This window comes from Xenopus tropicalis, chromosome 8, assembly GCF_000004195.4.
Source record: "Xenopus tropicalis strain Nigerian chromosome 8, UCB_Xtro_10.0, whole genome shotgun sequence".
NCBI classification, from domain to species: Eukaryota; Metazoa; Chordata; class Amphibia; order Anura; family Pipidae; genus Xenopus; species Xenopus tropicalis.
In genome coordinates, this window is record NC_030684.2 from 129,635,088 (window position 1) to 129,655,264 (window position 20,177).

General features: G+C 37.4%; 3 protein-coding genes across 3 annotated transcripts; all 3 read right to left on the bottom strand.

Moving 5' to 3' along the window:
• Positions 1-214: 214 nt before the first annotated feature.
• LOC101735092 (olfactory receptor 5B21-like) lies at positions 215-1,165 on the bottom strand. Its single transcript, XM_004917511.3, has one exon. The coding sequence runs from the start codon at positions 1,163-1,165 to the stop codon at positions 215-217; it is 951 nt and encodes a 316-aa protein (XP_004917568.3).
• A 4,929-nt stretch (positions 1,166-6,094) lies between these two features.
• Positions 6,095-7,045, bottom strand: LOC108648288 (olfactory receptor 5AR1-like). Its single transcript, XM_018096488.2, has one exon. The coding sequence runs from the start codon at positions 7,043-7,045 to the stop codon at positions 6,095-6,097; it is 951 nt and encodes a 316-aa protein (XP_017951977.2).
• Positions 7,046-14,080: 7,035 nt separating this feature from the next.
• Positions 14,081-15,022, bottom strand: LOC101734973 (olfactory receptor 5AR1-like). Its single transcript, XM_004917509.3, has one exon. It carries the CDS (start codon positions 15,020-15,022, stop codon positions 14,081-14,083), a length of 942 nt encoding a protein of 313 aa, XP_004917566.3.
• Between the last annotated feature and the right edge of the window lie 5,155 nt (positions 15,023-20,177).

A 20,177-nucleotide genomic window follows, 5' to 3' on the forward strand; every position in this document is an offset into this window, starting at 1 on the left:
TCATCAACCGGTTGCCCAAACACTGGAGGAGGTAGGTAAATGTGGCTCTAAATAAGGCAGATTTTTAGGGTACCTTGAACATTCATTTCATTTGGTGAAGAATTATTAGGGCAGTGATCATAATACTAATAAACAATCCTTGACTATGTTATTATATCCTAAATAAACTAACAGGCTCATAGAAAAGAATCAAAGCAAATAGAAAGAAGTTAGTTTAGAATTTTTTAAATGTTTCAATGGTCAGTTTGTTTTTAATGCTGCTTTTAACCTCCACGTTCCTTATGCTATAGATGATAGGATTTAGCATTGGAGTGACAACTGTATAAATAAGAGACACCATCTTGGATGTTTCTGGATAATAGTCCGAGTGAGGATGCAAATACATAAAGAAGATGGTAAAAAAGTACAGCAAGACCACTGTGAGATGGGATGCACATGTGGAGAAAGCCTTCATTTTTCCTTCAGCGGAACACATATTAAGAATGGTTAAAACTATATAAACATAGGAAATGAGAGTCAAAGACAATGAGCCTATACCAATTATACTAGCAGAGATGTACGTGGCCACCTCATTAAACCAAGTGTCTCTGCAAGAGATATATAAAAAAGGAGGTATCTCACAGAAAAAATGGTTGAGATGGTTGGACCTGCAGAAAGGCAGCTGGAAGGTAAAGACCACATGAATGGCAGAGTTGATCAAGGAGACGGCCCATGATCCAGAAGCTAAGCAGATGCAAACTCTCTTATTCATAACTTGGTAGTAGTGTAAAGGTTTACAGATGGCTGCGTACCTATCATAGGCCATGGCAGCCAGAATCATACACTCAGTGCATCCTAGAGCTAAATGGAAGAACATTTGTGAAGCACATCCAAACAGAGAAATACTTTTGTCATGAGCTAAAGTATTGATTAAGAGTTTCGGCACAATGGTGGAGGAGAAGCAGATGTCAATGACAGAGAGGTTGCACAGGAAAAAGTACATGGGCGTCTGCAGCTGAACACTGGTCCCCACCACAATGATAAGTAACAAGTTTCCAGCTATTGTGACTATATACATTATTAAAATCAAAAGAACACATAATTCCTGTAGGTATGGGGTACTGGTGAGGCCAAGAAGGATGAATCTGTCTGCAGATGTTAAATTCTCCATAGAATTCACTATCATTGATAGATTAATTACGTAAAAAAAAGTGTTAAAAAATTACAATTGTCTTTTCAGTAAATTACTGCCATGAAGTAACATCTCCTAAGGAAGTGACAGTTATCAAATGGAAAATATTGGGATCGTTTCATAATTTGTGTGATACCAATTCACTTCTTTTATGTGATAAACCATTAATGAGAGGTATAACACTGTTAGGAGACTCTTTGTGCCTTTATGTACTATTCAGAGAGCTTCTAGTAAAGCCTGGAACAAGTGGGACGTGCTACTGCTGGCCATAATAACCTCTGGAAGACAGAACCTGGATTGAAGCAGTTGATGAGTTTTTTTAATCTTCTTTCCTTAACCATTCAAAGGGTTCTGACCTCGGTGACTCCTTAGTATTTACCTACGCAGAACATAGATCAGTCTTTGTTGTTGCTTTGTAGTTCTAATGAAAATGTCTCTGATCACTGATTTTATTTCTCTTTACATTTTTGTTGATTTCTCCAAGATGTCCAAGCTTATATTTTTGTGCTGGTTTCAGTTATTGAGAGGAGTTAATAAAATAAAGCAAACAAGAACATTATGCTTCTTCCTATGATATATAGATAAGCTTCTCTTGGTCCCAGAAGTCATTGACTTGAGAGAAACCTCAGCTTGAAATGTTTGTTTCAAGCTCCCCAAACACTGTGTCTCTCTGGGGATTTTGGGGATGATTATTCTTTATGACCTGGGAAGCAGGTATAATGTTAATAAAATGTAACTTTGTGGCACTAAAGATAGACTTTAGCTTGTTAGAATTAAAATCAACTACAATTAATTAAGGGAAGTAAGAAGTCCACTTCTAATGAGGTTAACCTCAATGGTCATCAAACAGTGGTCTAAATCAATGTTAGTTTATAGTTTCCATTATTTGCATTTTCATGCACATTAGTGCAATTTTCTAATTAGTCAAATCCATGATATGGATTTAGGTATGTATGATAGAACCTTTCTTTGGTATATTAATGGCATTAAGTATTTTCAGTAGTAAGGCTAGGTAGATGTCAAGGGCAATGGGCCATCTTAGTTTCCACAAAAATTATGATGTTATGGTAAATAAATATATTAGCAGACAATTTCAATTGCTTCCAGAGGTTCTTCAAAGCTGGAACTGTGTCAGGTAGATTGTTCAGTAGAATAATTAGGTGGGTCACAAAGAATGCCTTATGTCATTTGCACAATTACTTTGAAGGTCATAATAATAATCTGACTCATTTAGTAAAACCATTTTTGCTGTAATTCTGATATCATCTCTTCACCCCATTCATTTCTTGTATTTTCATTCTTCTTGTACAATTTAATAGGGGTGTGTTGTGTAAGAGCAAATATAGGGATTATAAATATGTATATTCCTAATTCCCATTATTATCTCTCTGACTTTGGTCCAGATCCCATTCCCAAAGACATGGCATTGTCCATCTTCAATGCCTCCAACATGTGGAGGGTACTGAGTAGAATACTTTTGCTTCCACAGTTCTGTATTATTGTGAAAGAAGCATATTAAGTTCTTGTAATTTACAAGAGATCAAGTATATTTTTTCCAGTCTTTCTCCAGTTCCTTATAGCCCAGGCCCAGGTCACCCTCCCATTTGGCTTTCAATGCCAAATTTGGTTCATTTCTTAATCTTAGTAAACATTCCTATATTTATGATATTGTTATGGTTTGAGGACAGTGGGACTTCCAGAGGACCTCTATTAGCATCCGGATTTTATTTTTCAATGTCACACAATCTCTGTGTGTGAATATAGTGCATTATTTACATAGTTAAGCTGGGTTGAAGAAAGTCCAAAGTCCATCAAGGTCAACCCTTCCAAGTGAACTACACTATACACTCACATACATAAACCATATATACCAACATTAATACTAACTGTAGATATTAGTATCACAATAGCCTTGGATACTATGCTTGTTCAAGAACTCATCCACACCCCTCTTATAGGCATTAACAGAATCTGCCATTACAGTATCACCAGGAAGGGCATTCCCCAACCTCACTGCCCTCACCGTGAAGAACACCTACACTGCATCAAATGACAGTTCTGTTTCTGTAATCTAAAGGAGGGGCCTCTGGTGTGCCAGTCAGGGAATCTAGTGACTCCTGTTCTATTGTTACTCATAGTTTATCTGACCCATGGAAGGCCCAGCCTAGACTACCATTTATCATTAAGCTTTCTAGGTAATTTTTTACCTTGTTGTGGCTCAACAATGTAATGTGCTATCACATGTATCATTCAGCCCAGAGTTTGAATCTGTAAAGATCCTCACAGGGACATTTTGTGTCTTTATGTACCATTGCCGGAGACCAAACATAGAGGGACATACTACTGCTTGCCTAATCAACCACTGGAAGAAAGCAGTGGGCTGAAGTAATTTATGAACTTATTGTGGGCAGTTTATTTTATCCTTTTGTTATTAGTAGATTTATCCCATTTGGTATAATATCAGTGCAATGTGTATTGGTATCTTTGCTGCAGTAACTTTTCCTTTTTCTTCAATCTCATTATCAAAGTGACCTAATGAGTAAATCTATGCCTGATTTGGCAGAGCTGATCCAATCTGAGATCTGCGCCGCTCTCCCCTCGACCATACAGTGCTAAGCACTTTCTATCAAGTTGCTGTATCACTAGGGGAATAACCAATGGGATGTATTATATGTTAGCAGTGAGTGCTTTACCGGGTGGGAAAGGCACAATGGCTTAGAATCCCGCCTTCCGTTAGCAGCGTTCCACCACTAGTGGGCAAATTAAAGAGAATGAGATCATCTGAAAATGAATGAATTCGGAACAACTCAAATTTGGGTACAGTGAACAGTCTATTTATAATCTAAAGTGCATGAACCAAAGACAATGTGAAAAATCTTTAATTTGTGAATTAACAAGGGATATACTTTCAATATACAGTTTGCTCCTAATCTTGACCATTGTCCAGTCCTTTCAGTGCTTTCATTTTGTAGAATAATAGCCAAACTGTTGAGCATAGAGTTCTCAACCATCTGGGGATAAATAATGAGAGTTCCATCTGAAGACCGGATGAGGATATGAACAAAGGCCTTTTAGGTAGATTACTGATTAAATCTGTTTCTCCAGAGCATCAATGGGCATGCAGAAGAAACGTTTCCAGAGAAATTAACCCAAATAATTACACCAGTATGTTTTCAGTCGTGAAACATCAAAAATGTCTCAGGTCAAAAAAAATTGATGTGCATCGAAAAAATTATGCAAGTCATTTTTATGCGCACATCATCTTTTTGATGCGGGCAACTATTTTTTGTTTTTTATGCTGGCGACACATTCAGCCAATGGTGAAACGCAGAAATTACATGCCTGGTGAAAAATGTTGCTCAGCGCTAGGCAGATGCCATTGGACTTGTTGCCCTTTTGCATGCAGTAGAAACACCGCAGTTGGGTAGTGTAGCCAGAGGGGTCAGATGGTTGATACTTAAGGTACTTCCCTGTTGTACCTCTGATATCCTTTTTCCAAGTCTTTGGGAAAATGTGACTAGAACAGTCTTCAGCTTTATTACAAAAAGCAACAAATCACAGCTCAGCCTCTTACTCCTTCACTTTAATCACAAGTTCACTCAGTGTTGGTGGATGCTTATGGCAAAGTTTAATGTACATTTCAATAGCCACAAGATACCCACCCAACACTCCATCCTAAGCGGATTCCAGCATTTTTCTCCCACTTCTCCAACATACATTATATTTTCAGACAGCAGCTTCCACAAAACATCTTTCAACCCTCTAATGAAACAAGTACATTCTTTTTGTTCTTTTATAGATTCTGAAACATAATTTAGCAAGGTATGTAGGTTGTAAAACGTGCCATAGACAACTTCTAAAGCTTTTAAATAGTTTCTAACGAAGGCATTCCAATGAGGCTTGCAAAACACCTTTACAACAGGAGGACATCAAGTCATTCAAACAAATCCCTTTCTCCACATCAGAAGAAGGCATTCCTCCAGCTTTGTATTGCAGCATCGTGCCATTCCTCAAATTATGGTTCTCCCATGGGTGCAGGGAAACTCCTAAAAAAAAGCCTTTAACTTAATTTCTATTAGGTTCTGGGGCACACAGACCACAGGGGAGGCAGAACTAGCAAATCATTTTTTGGTTTCAACACAGGCTGATGTAAATGTCTCAGCCTTACTGGTATTTTTCACCCATGGAGGTATAGGTGGCCTGGGATAGATAAGCTGTCAGCCAATTGGGTGAAACATTGCATAATGTCCAAAATCATGATATAGTTCAGGAGCTTTATGAGGCAAAGTCAAATATTCAGCCACCTCTGAGGCCTTGTTACTGAAGAGCTGGAAGTCCACTTTTTCCAGAATGGGAGCAGCACATAGATGACCTAACTGGGCCAGACAGTAACCAACATAATACATTGTTTCCAATAATTTAAGCATAATTCTGGAACTTATATACATTTCAAAAGTTTGCTCTGTGGGTTATACAGTATGTAGTGTATGACTGGTCAAAAGGAACAAGAATAAGCAAATAGGCAGAACTGCCAATAAATGAGGAAACTGACTGTACACATAACAAATATAATAGGAACTGATCAACAAACAAAAGATACATTATTCTATAAGAATATATACAGAGGAGCTCCATGTGACCACTTCATTCCAAGACTTCTTGTATTAGTGAGTTCCTGGTTCCTGCTTTTGTAAAAAAAAACACTATTTATCTTAAAATATCAATTCTCTCATTTTTTTATCAACCAGTAGCCCAAACACAGGAAGAGGTAGGTAAATTTCCTTGAACGTTCATTTCATTTGGTGAAGAATTATTAGGGCAGTGATAATAATGATAATAAACAATCCTTGGCTATGATCGAATTTCCTAAATAAACTAACAGGCTCATAGAAAAGAATGAAAGCAAATAGAAAGAACGTTAGTTTAGAATTTTTTAAGTGTTTCAATGGTCAGTTTGTTTTTAATGCTGCTTTTTACTTCCCCGTTCCTTATGCTATAGATGATAGGATTTAGCATTGGAGTCAAAACTGTGTAAATAAGAGACACCGTCTTGGATGTTTCTGGATAATAGTCCAAGTGAGGACGCAAATACATAAACATGATGGTAACATAGTACAGCAAGACCACTGTGAGGTGGGATGCACATGTAGAGAAAGTCTTAATTCTGCCTTGAGAGGAACACATCTTAAGAATGGTTAAAACTATATAAACATAGGAAATGAGAGTAAAAAAAAACGAGCCTATACCAATTAAAGTAGCAGAGATGTACATGGCCACCTCATTAAACCAAGTGTCTCTGCAAGAGATATATAAAAAAGGAGGTATCTCACAGAAAAAATGGTTGAGATGGTTGGACCTGCAGAAAGGCAGCTGGAAGGTAAAGACCACATGAATGGCAGAGTTGATCAAGGAGACGGCCCATGATCCAGAAGCTAAGGAGATACACACTCTCTTATTCATAAGTTTGTAGTAGTGTAAAGGTTTACAGATGGCTGCGTACCTATCATAGGCCATGACTGACAGAATGATACACTCAGTGGATCCTAGAGCTAAATGGAAGTACATCTGTACACCACATCCTAAGAGAGAAACACTTTTATCACGAGCGACAGTATTGATTAAGAGTTTCGGCACAATGGTGGAGGAGAAGCAGATGTCAATGACGGAGAGGTTGCACAGGAAAAAGTACATGGGCGTCTGCAGCTGAACACTGGTCCCCACCACAATGATAAGTAACAAGTTTCCGCCAATTGTGACTAAATATATTATTAAAATCAAAAGAACACATAATTCCTGTAGGTATGGGGTACTGGTGAGGCCAAGAAGGATGAATCTGTCTGCAGATGTTAAATTCTCCATAGAATTCACTATCATTGATAGATTAATTACATAAAAAAGTGTTAAAACAATTACCATTGTCTTTTCAGTAAATTACTGCCGTGAAGTAACATCTCCTAAGGAAGTGACAGTTATCACATGGAAAATATTGGGATCGTTTCTTAATTTGTGTGATACCAATTCACTTCTTTTATGTGATAAAACATTAATGAGAGGTAGAACACTGTTAAGAGACTCTTTGTGCCTCTATGTACTATTCAGAGAGCTTCTAATAAAGCCGGAAGCAAGAGGGACGTGCTACTGCTGGCCATAATAACCTCTGGAAGACAGAACCTGGGTTGAAGTAGTTGATGAGTTTTTTTAATCTTCTTTCCTTAACCATTCAAAGGGTTCTGACCTCAGTGACTCTTTAGTATTTACCTACGCAGAACATAGATCAGTCTTTGTTGTAGATTTGTAGTTCTAATGAAAATGTCTCTGATCACTGATTTTATTTCTCTTTACATTTTTGTTGATTTCTCCAAGATGTCCAAGCTTATATGTTTGTGCTGGTTTCAGTTATTGAGAGGAGTTAATAAAATAAAGCAAACAAGAACATTTTGCTTCTTCCTCTTTTATATGATATATAGATAAGCTTCTCTTGGTCCCAGAAGTCATTGACTTGAGAGAAACCTCAGCTTGAAATGTTTGTTTCAAGCTCCCCAAACACTTTGTCTCTCTGTGGAGTTTGGGGATGATTATTCTTTATGACCAAAGTCCTGGGAACCAGGTATAATGTTAATAACATTTACATTTTACAATACTTTGTGGCACTTAAGATAGACTTTAGCTTATTAGAATTATACAATTAATTAAGTGAAGTAAGAAGTCCACTTCTAATGAGGTTAACCTCAATGGTTACCAAACATTTCTCTAAATCAGGGATCCCCAACCTTTTTTTACCTGTGAGCCAAAATGAGTTTGGGAGCAACACAGGCATGGAAAATGTTCATGAGGGTGCCAAATAAGGGTTGTGATTGGCTATTTGGTAGCTCCTATGTGGACTGAACTTGCCTCCAAGTCAGGAATTCAAAAATAAGCACCTGCTTCGAGGCAACTGGGACCAACATCCAAGGGGTTGGTGAGCAACAAGTTGCTAACGAACCACTAGTTGGGGATCACTGATTTAAATCAATGTTAGTTTATAGTTTCCCTAATTAGCATTTTCATGCATTAGTACCAGTTTTTAATTAGTCAAATCCATGATGGTATATTAATGGCGTTCAGTAGTAAGGCTAGGTCGATGTCAAGGGCAATCTCAGTTTCCACAAAAACTATGATGTTGTGGTAAATAAATATATTAGCAGACAATTTCAGATTCTTCCAGAGGTTCTTCAAAGCTGGAACTGTGTCAGGTAGATTGTTGAGTATAATAATTAGGTGGGTCACAAAGAATGCCTTATGTCATTTGCACAATTACTTTGAAGGTCATAATATTAATCTGTAAAACTTTTTTCTGTAATTCTGATTTCATCTCTTCATCCCATTCATTTCTTGTATTTTCATTCTTCTTGTACAATTTAATAGGGGTGTGTTGTGTAAGAGCAAATATAGGGATTACAAACATTTATATTACTAATTCACATTATTATCCCTCTGGTCCAGAACACATTCCCAAAGACATGGCATTGTCCATCTTCACTGAGTAGAATAGTTTTGCTTCCACAGTTCTCTATTATTGTTAAAGAAGCTTATTAAGTTCTTGTAATTTACAAGAGATCAAAGAAGTATATTTTTTCCAGTCCTCCTCCAGTTCCTTATAGCCCAGGCCCAGGTCACCCTCCCATTTGGCTTTCATTTCTTAATCATAGTAAACATTTGTATATTAATGATATTGCTATGGTTTGAGGACAGTGGGACTTCCAGAGGACCTCTATTAGATTTGGGTTTTTATTTACAATGTCACACAATCTCTGTGTGTGAATATAGTGCATTATTTACATAGTTACATAGTTAAGTTGGGTTGAAGAAAGACCAAATCTATCTAGGTCAACCCTTCCAAGTGAACTACACTATACACTCACATTCATAAACCCTATATACACCAACATTAATACTAACTGTAGATATTAGTATCACAATAGCCCTGGATACTATGCTTGTTCAAGAAATCATCCAAACCCCTCAGAATCTGCCATTACCACATCTCTAGGAAGGGCATTCCCAAACCTCACTGACCTCACTGTGAAGAACCCCCTACGCTGCTTCAAATGACAGTTCTGTCTGTAAAGGGGAGGCCGGTGGTGTGCCAGTCAGGGAATCTAGTCACTCCCGTTCTATTGTTACTCATAGTTTATCTGACCTATGGAAGGCCCAGCCTAGACTACCATTTATCATTAAGCTTTCCAGGTAATATTTTTTACCTTGTTGTGGCAATATAACAATGTAACAATATAATGTGCTATCACCTGTATCATTCAGCCCAGAGTTTGAATTTGTAAAGATCCTCACAGGGACTCTTTGTGTCTTTATGTACCATGTGAGTGCAGGGTGGGAAAGGCACAATGGCTTGGAATCCCGCCTTCAGTTACCAGCGTTCCAATACTAGTGGGCAAATTAAAGAGAATGAGATAATCTGGAAATTCATTAATTCGGAGCAACTCAAATTTGGGTACAGTGAACAGTCTATTTATAATCTAAAGTGCATGAACCAAAGACAATGTGAAGAATCTTTCCTCTGTGAATTGACAAGGAATACACTGAGAAATTCTGTGTTTCACCATCGGCTAATTTTTTTCTTGAAACTGCAGCAAAAATTTGCTGGAAATCAGTAATCTACCTAATAGGCCTATCTTCAAGGGATTTGAACAAAGGCCTATTAGGTAGAATACTAGTGATGGGTGAAATGTTTCACCAGGCATGGATTCATGGTGAATTTCTATGTTTCGCCATTGGCGGATTGTTTCAAGAAACAGATGGAAAAATTTGCTGCGCGTCCAAAAGAATAGTCGCAAGAATAGTCACAAGAATAGTCGCAAGAATAGTCACAAGAATAGTCACAAGAATAGTCATAAGAATAGTCGCAAGAATAGTCACAAGAATAGTCATAAGAATAGTCACAAGAATAGTCATAAAAATAGTCACAAGAATAGTCACAAGAATAGTCGCAAGAATAGTCATAAGAATAGTTGCAAGAATAGTCATAAAAATAGTCACAAGAATAGTCACAAGAATAGTCACAAGAATAGTCACAAGAATAGTCTCAAGAATAGTCACAAGAATAGTCATAAGAATAGTCATAAAAATAGTCACAAGAATAGTCACAAGAATAGTCGCAAGAATAGTCATAAGAATAGTCGCAAGAATAGTCACAAGAATAGTCATAAGAATAGTCACAAGAATAGTCATAAGAATAGTTGCAAGAATAGTCATAAGAATAGTTGCAAGAATAGTCATAAAAATAGTCACAAGAATAGTCTCAAGAATAGTCACAAGAATAGTCATAAGAATAGTCATAAAAATAGTCACAAGAATAGTCACAAGAATAGTCGCAAGAATAGTCATAAGAATAGTCGCAAGAATAGTCATAAGAATAGTCACAAGAATAGTCACAAGAATAGTCTCAAGAATAGTCATAAGAATAGTCGCAAGAATAGTCATAAGAATAGTCGCAAGAATAGTCTCAAGAATAGTCTCAAGAATAGTCGCAAGAATAGTCATAAGAATAGTTGCAAGAATAGTCATAAAAATAGTCACAAGAATAGTCACAAGAATAGTCTCAAGAATAGTCTCAAGAATAGTCATAAGAATAGTCGCGCGCCCAAAAATTGTCGCAAGAATAGTCACAAGAATAGTCGCAAGAATAGTCATAAGAATAGTCATAAGAATAGTCGCAAGAATAGTCTCAAGAATAGTCTCAAGAATAGTCACAAGAATAGTCATAAGAATAGTCGCGCACCCAAAAATTGTCGCAAGAATAGTCACAAGAATAGTTGCAAGAATAGTCATAAGAATAGTCATAAGAATAGTAGCAAGAATAGTCTCAAGAATAGTCGCAAGAATAGTCGCAAAGATACTCTCAAGAATAGTCGCAAGAATACTCTCAAGAATAGTCGTAAGAATACTCTCAAGAATACTCTCAAGAATAGTCGCAAGAATAGTTGTAAGAATTGTAAGTTGTAAGAATTGTAAGTTGTAAGAATTGTAAGTTGTAAGAATAGTCGCGCGCCCAAAAATTGTCGCAAGAATAGTCACAAGAATAGTCGCAAGAATAGTCATAAGAATAGTCATAAGAATAGTCGCAAGAATAGTCTCAAGAATAGTCTCAAGAATAGTCACAAGAATAGTCATAAGAATAGTCGCGCACCCAAAAATTGTCGCAAGAATAGTCACAAGAATAGTTGCAAGAATAGTCATAAGAATAGTCATAAGAATAGTAGCAAGAATAGTCTCAAGAATAGTCGCAAGAATAGTCGCAAAGATACTCTCAAGAATAGTCGCAAGAATACTCTCAAGAATAGTCGTAAGAATACTCTCAAGAATACTCTCAAGAATAGTTGTAAGAATACTCTCAAGAATACTCTCAAGAATAGTCTCAAGAATAGTCGTAAGAATACTCTCAAGAATAGTCGCGATGGAAATTTTTTCTCCACACGACATTTTAACTGTTTTGTGAATTTTTCGCCGATTTGCTCATCACTATAGATTACTGATTAAATCTATTTCACTAGGGCATCCAGAAGAAATGTTTCCAGACCAAATAATCAAAATAATTACACCAGTATGTTTTCAGTTATAAGGAAAACCAGTCAATGGAAACCCACAAAATACCAACCTTATGGCATTCAACAAAACAACACCTTCTTGTCACAAAACTGATACAGATGAGATCCTTTTGATTACTTAGTTCCAAGACTGTCTCAATTATGTTAAAAAGACCTGATTAAAGACAGCAGAACATAGAGAATCTTTGTGACACTGTTTGCTTTAGATATATCTGCACATGGGAAAACTAGAATGGCCGAAATTAAGCGCAATAAACCCCAAAAACTCTAATTTAAAACATTGACATCTAAAAGCTTGTATGGTTACGTAGAAGTCAATGTAAGTTGTCCTAGGCGGTCAAGACATTTATTCAATTTGAAATTTTCGAGTTTTTTGAGCTTTGTTTGAGTTTAGAAGCAACTCAGGGCCGAACGATCGAATTACCCTGGATTCTCCCGATATCGCCCACCTGTAGGTGGGGGATATCAGGAGAAAATCCGCTCGCTTGGCGACATCGCCAAGTGAGCGGATCTTATGGTGTATGGGACCTTAAAGGTACTTCCCTGTTGTACCTCTGATATCTTTTTTTCCAAGTCTTTGGGAAAATGTGATTAGAACAGCCTTCAGCTTTATGAAAAGCAACAAATCGCAGCTCAGCCTCTTTCTCATTCACTTTAATCACAAGTTCACTCAGTGTTGGTGAATGCTTATGGCAAAGTTTAATGTACATTTCAATAGCCACAAGATACCCACCCAACATTCCATGCCTAAGTGGATTCCAGCAGTTTTCTTCCACTTCTCCAACATACATTATATTTTCAGACACCAGCTTCCACAAGGCATCTTTCAACCGTCTAATGAAACAGGTACGTTCTCTTTTTTCTTTCTTAGATTCTGAAACATAATTCAGCAAGGTATGTAGGTTGACACACGTGCCATAGACAACTTCTAAAGCTTTTAAATAGTTTCTAACTAAGATATCACAATGAGGCTTGCAAAACACCTTTACAACAGGAGGACATCAATTCATTCAAACAAATCCCTTTCTCCACATCAGAAGAAGGCATTCCTCCAGCTTTGTATTGAAGCCTCCTGCCATTCCTCAAATTATGGTTCTCCTGTGGGTGCAGGGAAATGCCTAAGAAAGACTTTTAACTTAATTTCTATTAGGCTCTGGACCACAGGGGAGGCAGAACTAGCAAATAATTTATTGGCTTCAACACAGGTTGATGTAAATGTCTCAGCCTTACTGGTATTGTTCACTTACGGAGGTATAGGTGGCCTGGGATAGATAAGCTGTCAGCCAAATGGGTGAAAAATTGCTAACGCCCTGAAAAATGATACAGATCCTCAGGAGCTTTATGAAGCAAAGTCAAATATCCAACCTTCTCCAAGGCCTTGTTACTGAAGAGCTGGAAGTCCACTTTTTCCACCAGAATGGGAGCAGCACATAGATGACCTAACTGTGCCAGACAGTAACCAACATAATACATTGTTTCCCATAAAGTGCATGTGTAGGTGCAATATGCAGTGGCAACACCACTTCAAGGCTAATACTAATCGCAAGAATTTAATTTGCAGTTTCCAAGTAGACACATCAAACAATTCTATACAATATGCAAGTGTAATGGAGCATGTACTGACATGACTGAATTATGTTTGTACATAGCATTCGGTTGGGGTAAATTTTGCATGTTACATTGCAGTTTGCATTATTAGGGAATAAGCCTTAGATGCCTAGGCATAAACGATCATTGATGTTACTCTCTACACTGGAACTTATATAAAGTACAAAAGTCTACTCTGTGGGTTAAATGTAATATGTGGCATGACTGGCAAAAAGGAACAAGAGTAGGCTAATAGGCAGAACTGCCAATATATAGGAAAACTGACCCTACACATAACATATATAAAGGGATCTGATCAACAAACAAAACATACATTATTATATCGGAATATATACAGAGGAGCTCCATGTGACTACTTCATTCTAAGACTTCTTGTATTAGTGAGTTCCTGGTTCCTGATCATGTAAAAAAAACACTAGTTTTTCTTGAAAAATCATTTGGCAGCAAGTCAGAGCAATCGCTTATTTAAAAACTGAGTGAGATCAGAAATTCTCTCATTTTTTCATCAACCGGTTGCCCAAACACAGGAAGAGGGAGGTAAATTTACCTTGAACGTTCATTTCATTTGGTGAAGAATTATTAGGGCAGTGATCATAATACTAATAAACAATCCTTGGCTATGTTCGTATATCCTAAATAAACTAAAAGGCTCATGGAAAAGAATCAAAGTAAATAGAAATAGAACGTTGGTTTAGAATTTCTAAAATGTTTCAATGGCCAGTTTGTTTTTAATGCTGCTTTTTACCTCCTTATTCCTTATGCTATAGATGATAGGATTTAACATTGGAGTGACAACTGTGTAAATAAGAGACACCATCTTGGATGTTTCTGGGTAATAGTCTGAGTGAGGATGCAAATACATAAAGAAGAGAGTAACAAAGTACAGCAAGACCACTGTGAGATGGGATGCACATGTGGAGAAAGCCTTCATTTTTCCTTCAGCGGAACACATATTGAGAATGGTTAAAACTATATAAACATAGGAAATGAGAGTCAAAGACAATGAGCCTATGCCAATTAAACTAGCAGAGATGTACATGGCCACCTCATTAAACCAAGTGTCTCTGCAAGAGATATATAAAAAAGGAGGTATCTCACAGAAAAAATGGTTGAGATGGTTGGACCTACAGAAAGGCAGCTGGAAAGTAAAGACCACATGAATGGCAGAGTTGATCAAGGAGACGGCCCATGATCCAGAAGCTAAGCAGATGCACACTCTCTTATTCATAAGTTTGTAGTAGTGTAAAGGTTTACAGATGGCTGCGTACCTATCATAGGCCATGGCAGCCAGAATCATACACTCAGTGCATCCTAGAGCTAAATGAAAGAACATTTGTAAAGCACATCCAAACAGAGAAATACTTTTGTCATGAGCGACAGTATTGATTAAGAGTTTCGGCACAATGGTGGAGGAGAAGCAGATGTCAATGATGGAGAGGTTGCACAGGAAAAAGTACATGGGCGTCTGCAGCTGAACACTGGTCCCCACCACAATGATAAGTAACAAGTTTCCAGCTATTGTGACTATATAAATTATTAAAATCAAAAGAACACATAATTCCTGTAGGTATGGGGTACTGGTGAGGCCAAGAAGGATGAATCTGTCTGCAGGTGTTAAATTCTCCATAGAATTCACTATCATTGATAGAATAATTACATAAAAAAGTGTTAAAACAATTACCATTGTCTTTTCAGTAAATTACTGCCGTGAAGTAACATCTCCTAAGGAAGTGACAGTTATCACATGGAAAATATTGGGATCGTTTCTTAATTTGTGTGATACCAATTCACTTCTTTTATGTGATAAAACATTAATGAGAGGTATAACACTGTTAAGAGACTCTTTGTGCCTCTATGTACTATTCAGAGAGCTTCTAATAAAGCCGGAAGCAAGAGGGACGTGCTACTGCTGGCCATAATAACCTCTGGAAGACACAACCTGGGTTGAAGTAGTTGATGAGTTTTTTTAATCTTCTTTCCTTAACCATTCAAAGGGTTCTGACCTCAGTGACTCTTTAGTATTTACCTACGCAGAACATAGATCAGTCTTTGTTGTAGATTTGTAGTTCTAATGAAAATGTCTCTGATCACTGATTTTATTTCTCTTTACATTTTTGTTGATTTCTCCAAGATGTCCAAGCTTATATGTTTGTGCTGGTTTCAGTTATTGAGAGGAGTTAATAAAATAAAGCAAACAAGAACATTTTGCTTCTTCCTCTTTTATATGATATATAGATAAGCTTCTCTTGGTCCCAGAAGTCATTGACTTGAGAGACACCTCAGCTTGAAATGTTTGTTTCAAGCTCCCCAAACACTTTGTCTCTCTGTGGATTTTGGGGATGATTATTCTTTATGACCAAAGTCCTGGGAACCAGGTATAATGTTAATAAAATTAAAATACTTTGTGGTGCTTTCTATGTCTTTGTATTTTTATTTTTACATCACCTTCACCAAAAATGTCTCAACAGGACTGGAATGTTTTTTATTTTTTAATACAGAAGAAAATGTTTTAGATTTACCATTCTGTGCAACAAATAATCAGTCAGAGCCAATTTGGTTGGGTAAAGTTGAATGTTGTCACTTAAGATAGACTTTAGCTGATTAGAATTATAATCAACTAATTAATTAACGTACGTCCACTTCTAATGAGGTTAACCTCAATGGTTATCAAACATTGATCTAAATCAATTTTATAGTTTTCCTAATTTGCATTTTAATGTACACTAAGTGCAATTTTCTTATTAGTCACATCCATGATATGGATTTAGGTATGTATGATAGAACCTTTCTTTGGTATATTAATGGCATTTAGTCTTTTCAGTAGTAAGGGGCTGATTTACTAAGACACGAATTCCGACCGAATTGGAAGAATTCCGATTGGAAAACGAACATTTTGCGACTTTTTCGTATTTTTTGCGATTTTTTCGGTGCCTTTACGACTTTTCGGAAATTATCGCTACTTTTTCGTTACCAATACGATTTGCGCGAAAAAACGCGAGTTTTTCGTAGCCATTCCGAAAGTTGCGATTTTTTCTTAGCGTTAAAACTTGCGCGAAAAGTTGCGCTTTTTTCGTAGCGTTAAAACTTAAAAGGCGCGACGTTTCGCGCAAGTTTTAACACTATGAAAAAATCGCAACTTTTTGCGCAAGTTTTAACGCTACGAAAAAATCACATCTTTCGGAATGGCTACGAAAAACTCGCGTTTTTTCGCAAAAATCGTATTGGTAACGAAAAAGTCGCGATCATTTTCCGAAAAAATCGCAAAATACCGATCATTACGAAATGATAATAGGTAGATCTCAAGGGCAATGGGCCATCTTAGTTTCCCCAAAAACTATGATGTTGTGTAAAAAGAATATATTAGCAGACAATTTCAATTTCTTCCAGAGGTTCTTCAAAGCTGGAACCGTGTCAGGTAGATTGTTCAGTAGAATAATTAGGTGGGTCACAAAGAAGGTAGTAGAAATTAATTTGGTTGTATCTAGTAGATTAGGTATATGTGACTTCTTATGCAATTTAATAGATAGGGGTGTGTTGTGTAAGAGCAAATATAGGGGTTATAAATATTTATATTCCTAATTCACTTTATTATCCCTCTGACTTTGGTCCAGACCCCATTCCCAAAGACATGGCATTGTCCGTCTTCAATGTCTCAAACATATAGAGGGTACTGAGTAGAATACTTTTGCTTCCACAGTTCTGTATTATTGTGAAAGAAGCATATTAAGTTCTTGTAATTTACAAGGAAGTATATTTTTTTCCAGTCCTCCTCCAGTTCCTTATAGTCACCCTCCCATTTGGCTTTCAATGCCAGATTTGGTTAATTTCTTCATATTAGTAATCATTCGTATATTTATGATATTGTTATGGTTTCAGGACAGTGGGACCAGAGGACCTCTATTAGATTTGGGTTTTTATTAACAATGTCACGCAATCTTTGTGTGGGAATATAGTGCTTTATTTACATGCTTATATAGTTAAGTTGGGTTGAAGAATGAACACAAACCATCAAGTTCAACCCTTCCAAGTGAACTACACTATACACTCACATACATAAACTATATATACAACCACTAATACTAACTATAGATATTAGTATCACAATAGCCTTGGATATTCTGCTTGTTCAAGAACTCATCCAGGCCCCTCTTATAGGCATTAACAGAGTCTGCCATTACCCCATCACTAGGAAGGGCATTCCCCAACCTCACTGCCCTCACCGTGAGGAACCCCCTACCCAACATCCCCCGGCAGGGCATTCCCCAACCTCACTGCCCTCACCGTGAAGAACAACTACACTGCGTCAAATGACAGTTCTATTTCTGTAATCTAAAGGGGGGGCCTCTGGTGCGCCAATAACTTTTATGGGAAAAAAGAACACCTGCCTATAATCCCCTCTAATGTACTTGTACAGAGTAATCATGTCCCCTCGCAAGCGCCTCTTTTCCAGAGAAAACAACCCCAACCCTGACAGTCTAACCTCATAGTTTAACCCTTCCATGCCCTTTACCAGTTTAGTTGCAGTCTCTGCACTCTCTCCAGCTCATTAATATCCTTCTTAAGGACTGGAGCCCAAAACTGCCCCCCATACTCAAGGTGAGGCCTTACCAGGGACCTATAAAGGGGCAAAATTATGTTTTCATCCCTTGAGTCAATGCCCTTTTTATGTAAACAAATTTGCTTTAGTAGTCTGGAACTAGACAACTTTTTAACTATGAAAAAATGTGTCCATATCAGAAATCATCTAGGGTACTAGATGGCATTGTTCTATTCCAGTTTCCACTTCTCATAATGTTACAGGGGATACAACTTTGCATCACTTCTGTATATAAGAACATGATGTTAATGTAATTATTTTAAATCCCAGGTCAGGGAATCTAGTGAGTCCTTTTTTATTGTTGCTCATAGTTTATCAGACCCATGGAAGGCCCAGCCTAGACAGCCATTTATCTTTATGTACCATTGCCGGAGACCAAAGCAATAGGGACATACTACTGCTTGCCTAATCAACCATTGGAAGAAAGCAGTGGGCTGAAGTAATTTATGAACTAATTGTGGGCAGTTTATTTTATCCTTTTGTTATAAGTAGATTTATCCCATTTGGTATAATATCAGTGTGTGTATTGGTATCTTTGCTGCAGTAACTTTTCCTTTTTCTTCAATCTCATTATCAAAGTGACCTAATGAGTAAATCAATGCCTGATTTGTCAGAGCTGATCCAATCTGAGATCTGCGCCGCTCTCCCCTCGACCATACAGTGCTAAGCACTTTCTATCAAGTTGCTGTATCACTAGGGGAATAACCAATGGGATGAATTATATGTTAGCAGTGAGTGCTTTACAGGGTGGGAAAGGCACAATGGCTTGGAATCCCACCTTCAGTTAGCAGCGTTCCACCACTAGTGGGCAAATTAAAGAGAATGAGATCATCTGAAAATTAATTAATTCGGAACAACTCAAATTTGGGTACAGTGAACAGTCTATTTATAATGTAAAGTGCATGAACCAAAGACAATGTGAAAAATCTTTAATCTGTGAATAAACAAGGGATATACATTCAATATTCAGTTTACTCCTAATCTTGACCATTGTCCTGTCCTTTCAGTGCTTTCATTTGTAGAATAATAGCCAAACTGTTGAGCATAGAGTTCTCAACCACCTGGAGATTAGTAATGAGAGAACCAAGCTTAAACCAGATGGGGATTTGAACAAAGGCCTATTAGGTAGATTACTGATTATATCTGTTTCTCCAGAGCATCCATGGGCATCCAGAAGAAACGTTTCCAGAGCAAATTATCCAAATAATTACACCAGTATGTTTTCAGTTATAAGGAAAACCAGTCAACAGAGACTGGACCCACATCATACCAAACTTTATGGCATTCAACAAAAAAACACCTTCTTGTCACAAAACTGATACAGATGAGATCCTTCTGATTACTTAGTTCCAAGACTGTCTGAATTATGTTGAAAATGACGCAGATCTTACAAAAGTATGGAATACAGTAGGGATATTACACCTTTGTAAAGTTTTTGCCGCTTTTCTTTTTTTTTTACCAAGCATAGAGAATCTTTGTGACACTGTTTGCTTTAGATATATCTGCACATGGGAAAACTCAATGTCCGATATTAAGCGCAATAAACTCGAAAACTCTAATGTAAAACATCAACATCTAAAAGCTTGTACATTTACGTAGAAGTCAATGCGAGTTGTCCTAGGCGCTCAAGCCATATTTTCAATTTGAAATTTTTGAAAATATTTGAAATATAAAGTGCTGTCTTGTATAAAAAAGGGCATTGACTCAAGGGATCCATTGACTCAAGGGATGAAAACATATTTTTGTTCTGCTATTAACCGGCCTCCCTAACTCCCATCTCTCCCCCCTACAGTCTATATTAAACACTGCTGCCAGAATTCTCCTCCTCTCATCCAGGAGAGTTCAGGCCTTTCCCCTGCTAAAGTCCTTATCGTGGCTTCCTATTAAACAAAGAATTGCTTACAAACTTTCTCCTAACCTTCAAAGCCCTCCATTCCTCTGCTCCTCACTACATCTCTTCCCTTGTGTCTCCGTACGTTCCTGGCCGACTCCTTCGTTCCTCGCAGAGCAATCGTTTGGTTGCGCCCCCCACTACTACTGCGGTTTCCCGTCTTAAACCCCTCTGCCTTGCTGCCCCCTACATTTGGAATTCCCTCCCTGATTTCCTCCGGAGAGAATCCTCCCCCAGTCTTTTTAAAACTAAGGTTAAAGACTAACTTTTGGAGCACTCGCCCAGCACCTGATCTGGGAACTGGCACTT

Bases quoted from the DNA above. Each gene is read 5' to 3' on its own strand.
- LOC101735092 (XM_004917511.3), bottom strand. From the start codon at position 1,165: ATGATAGTGAATTCTATGGAGAATTTAACATCTGCAGACAGATTCATC.
- LOC108648288 (XM_018096488.2), bottom strand. From the start codon at position 7,045: ATGATAGTGAATTCTATGGAGAATTTAACATCTGCAGACAGATTCATC.
- LOC101734973 (XM_004917509.3), bottom strand. From the start codon at position 15,022: ATGATAGTGAATTCTATGGAGAATTTAACACCTGCAGACAGATTCATC.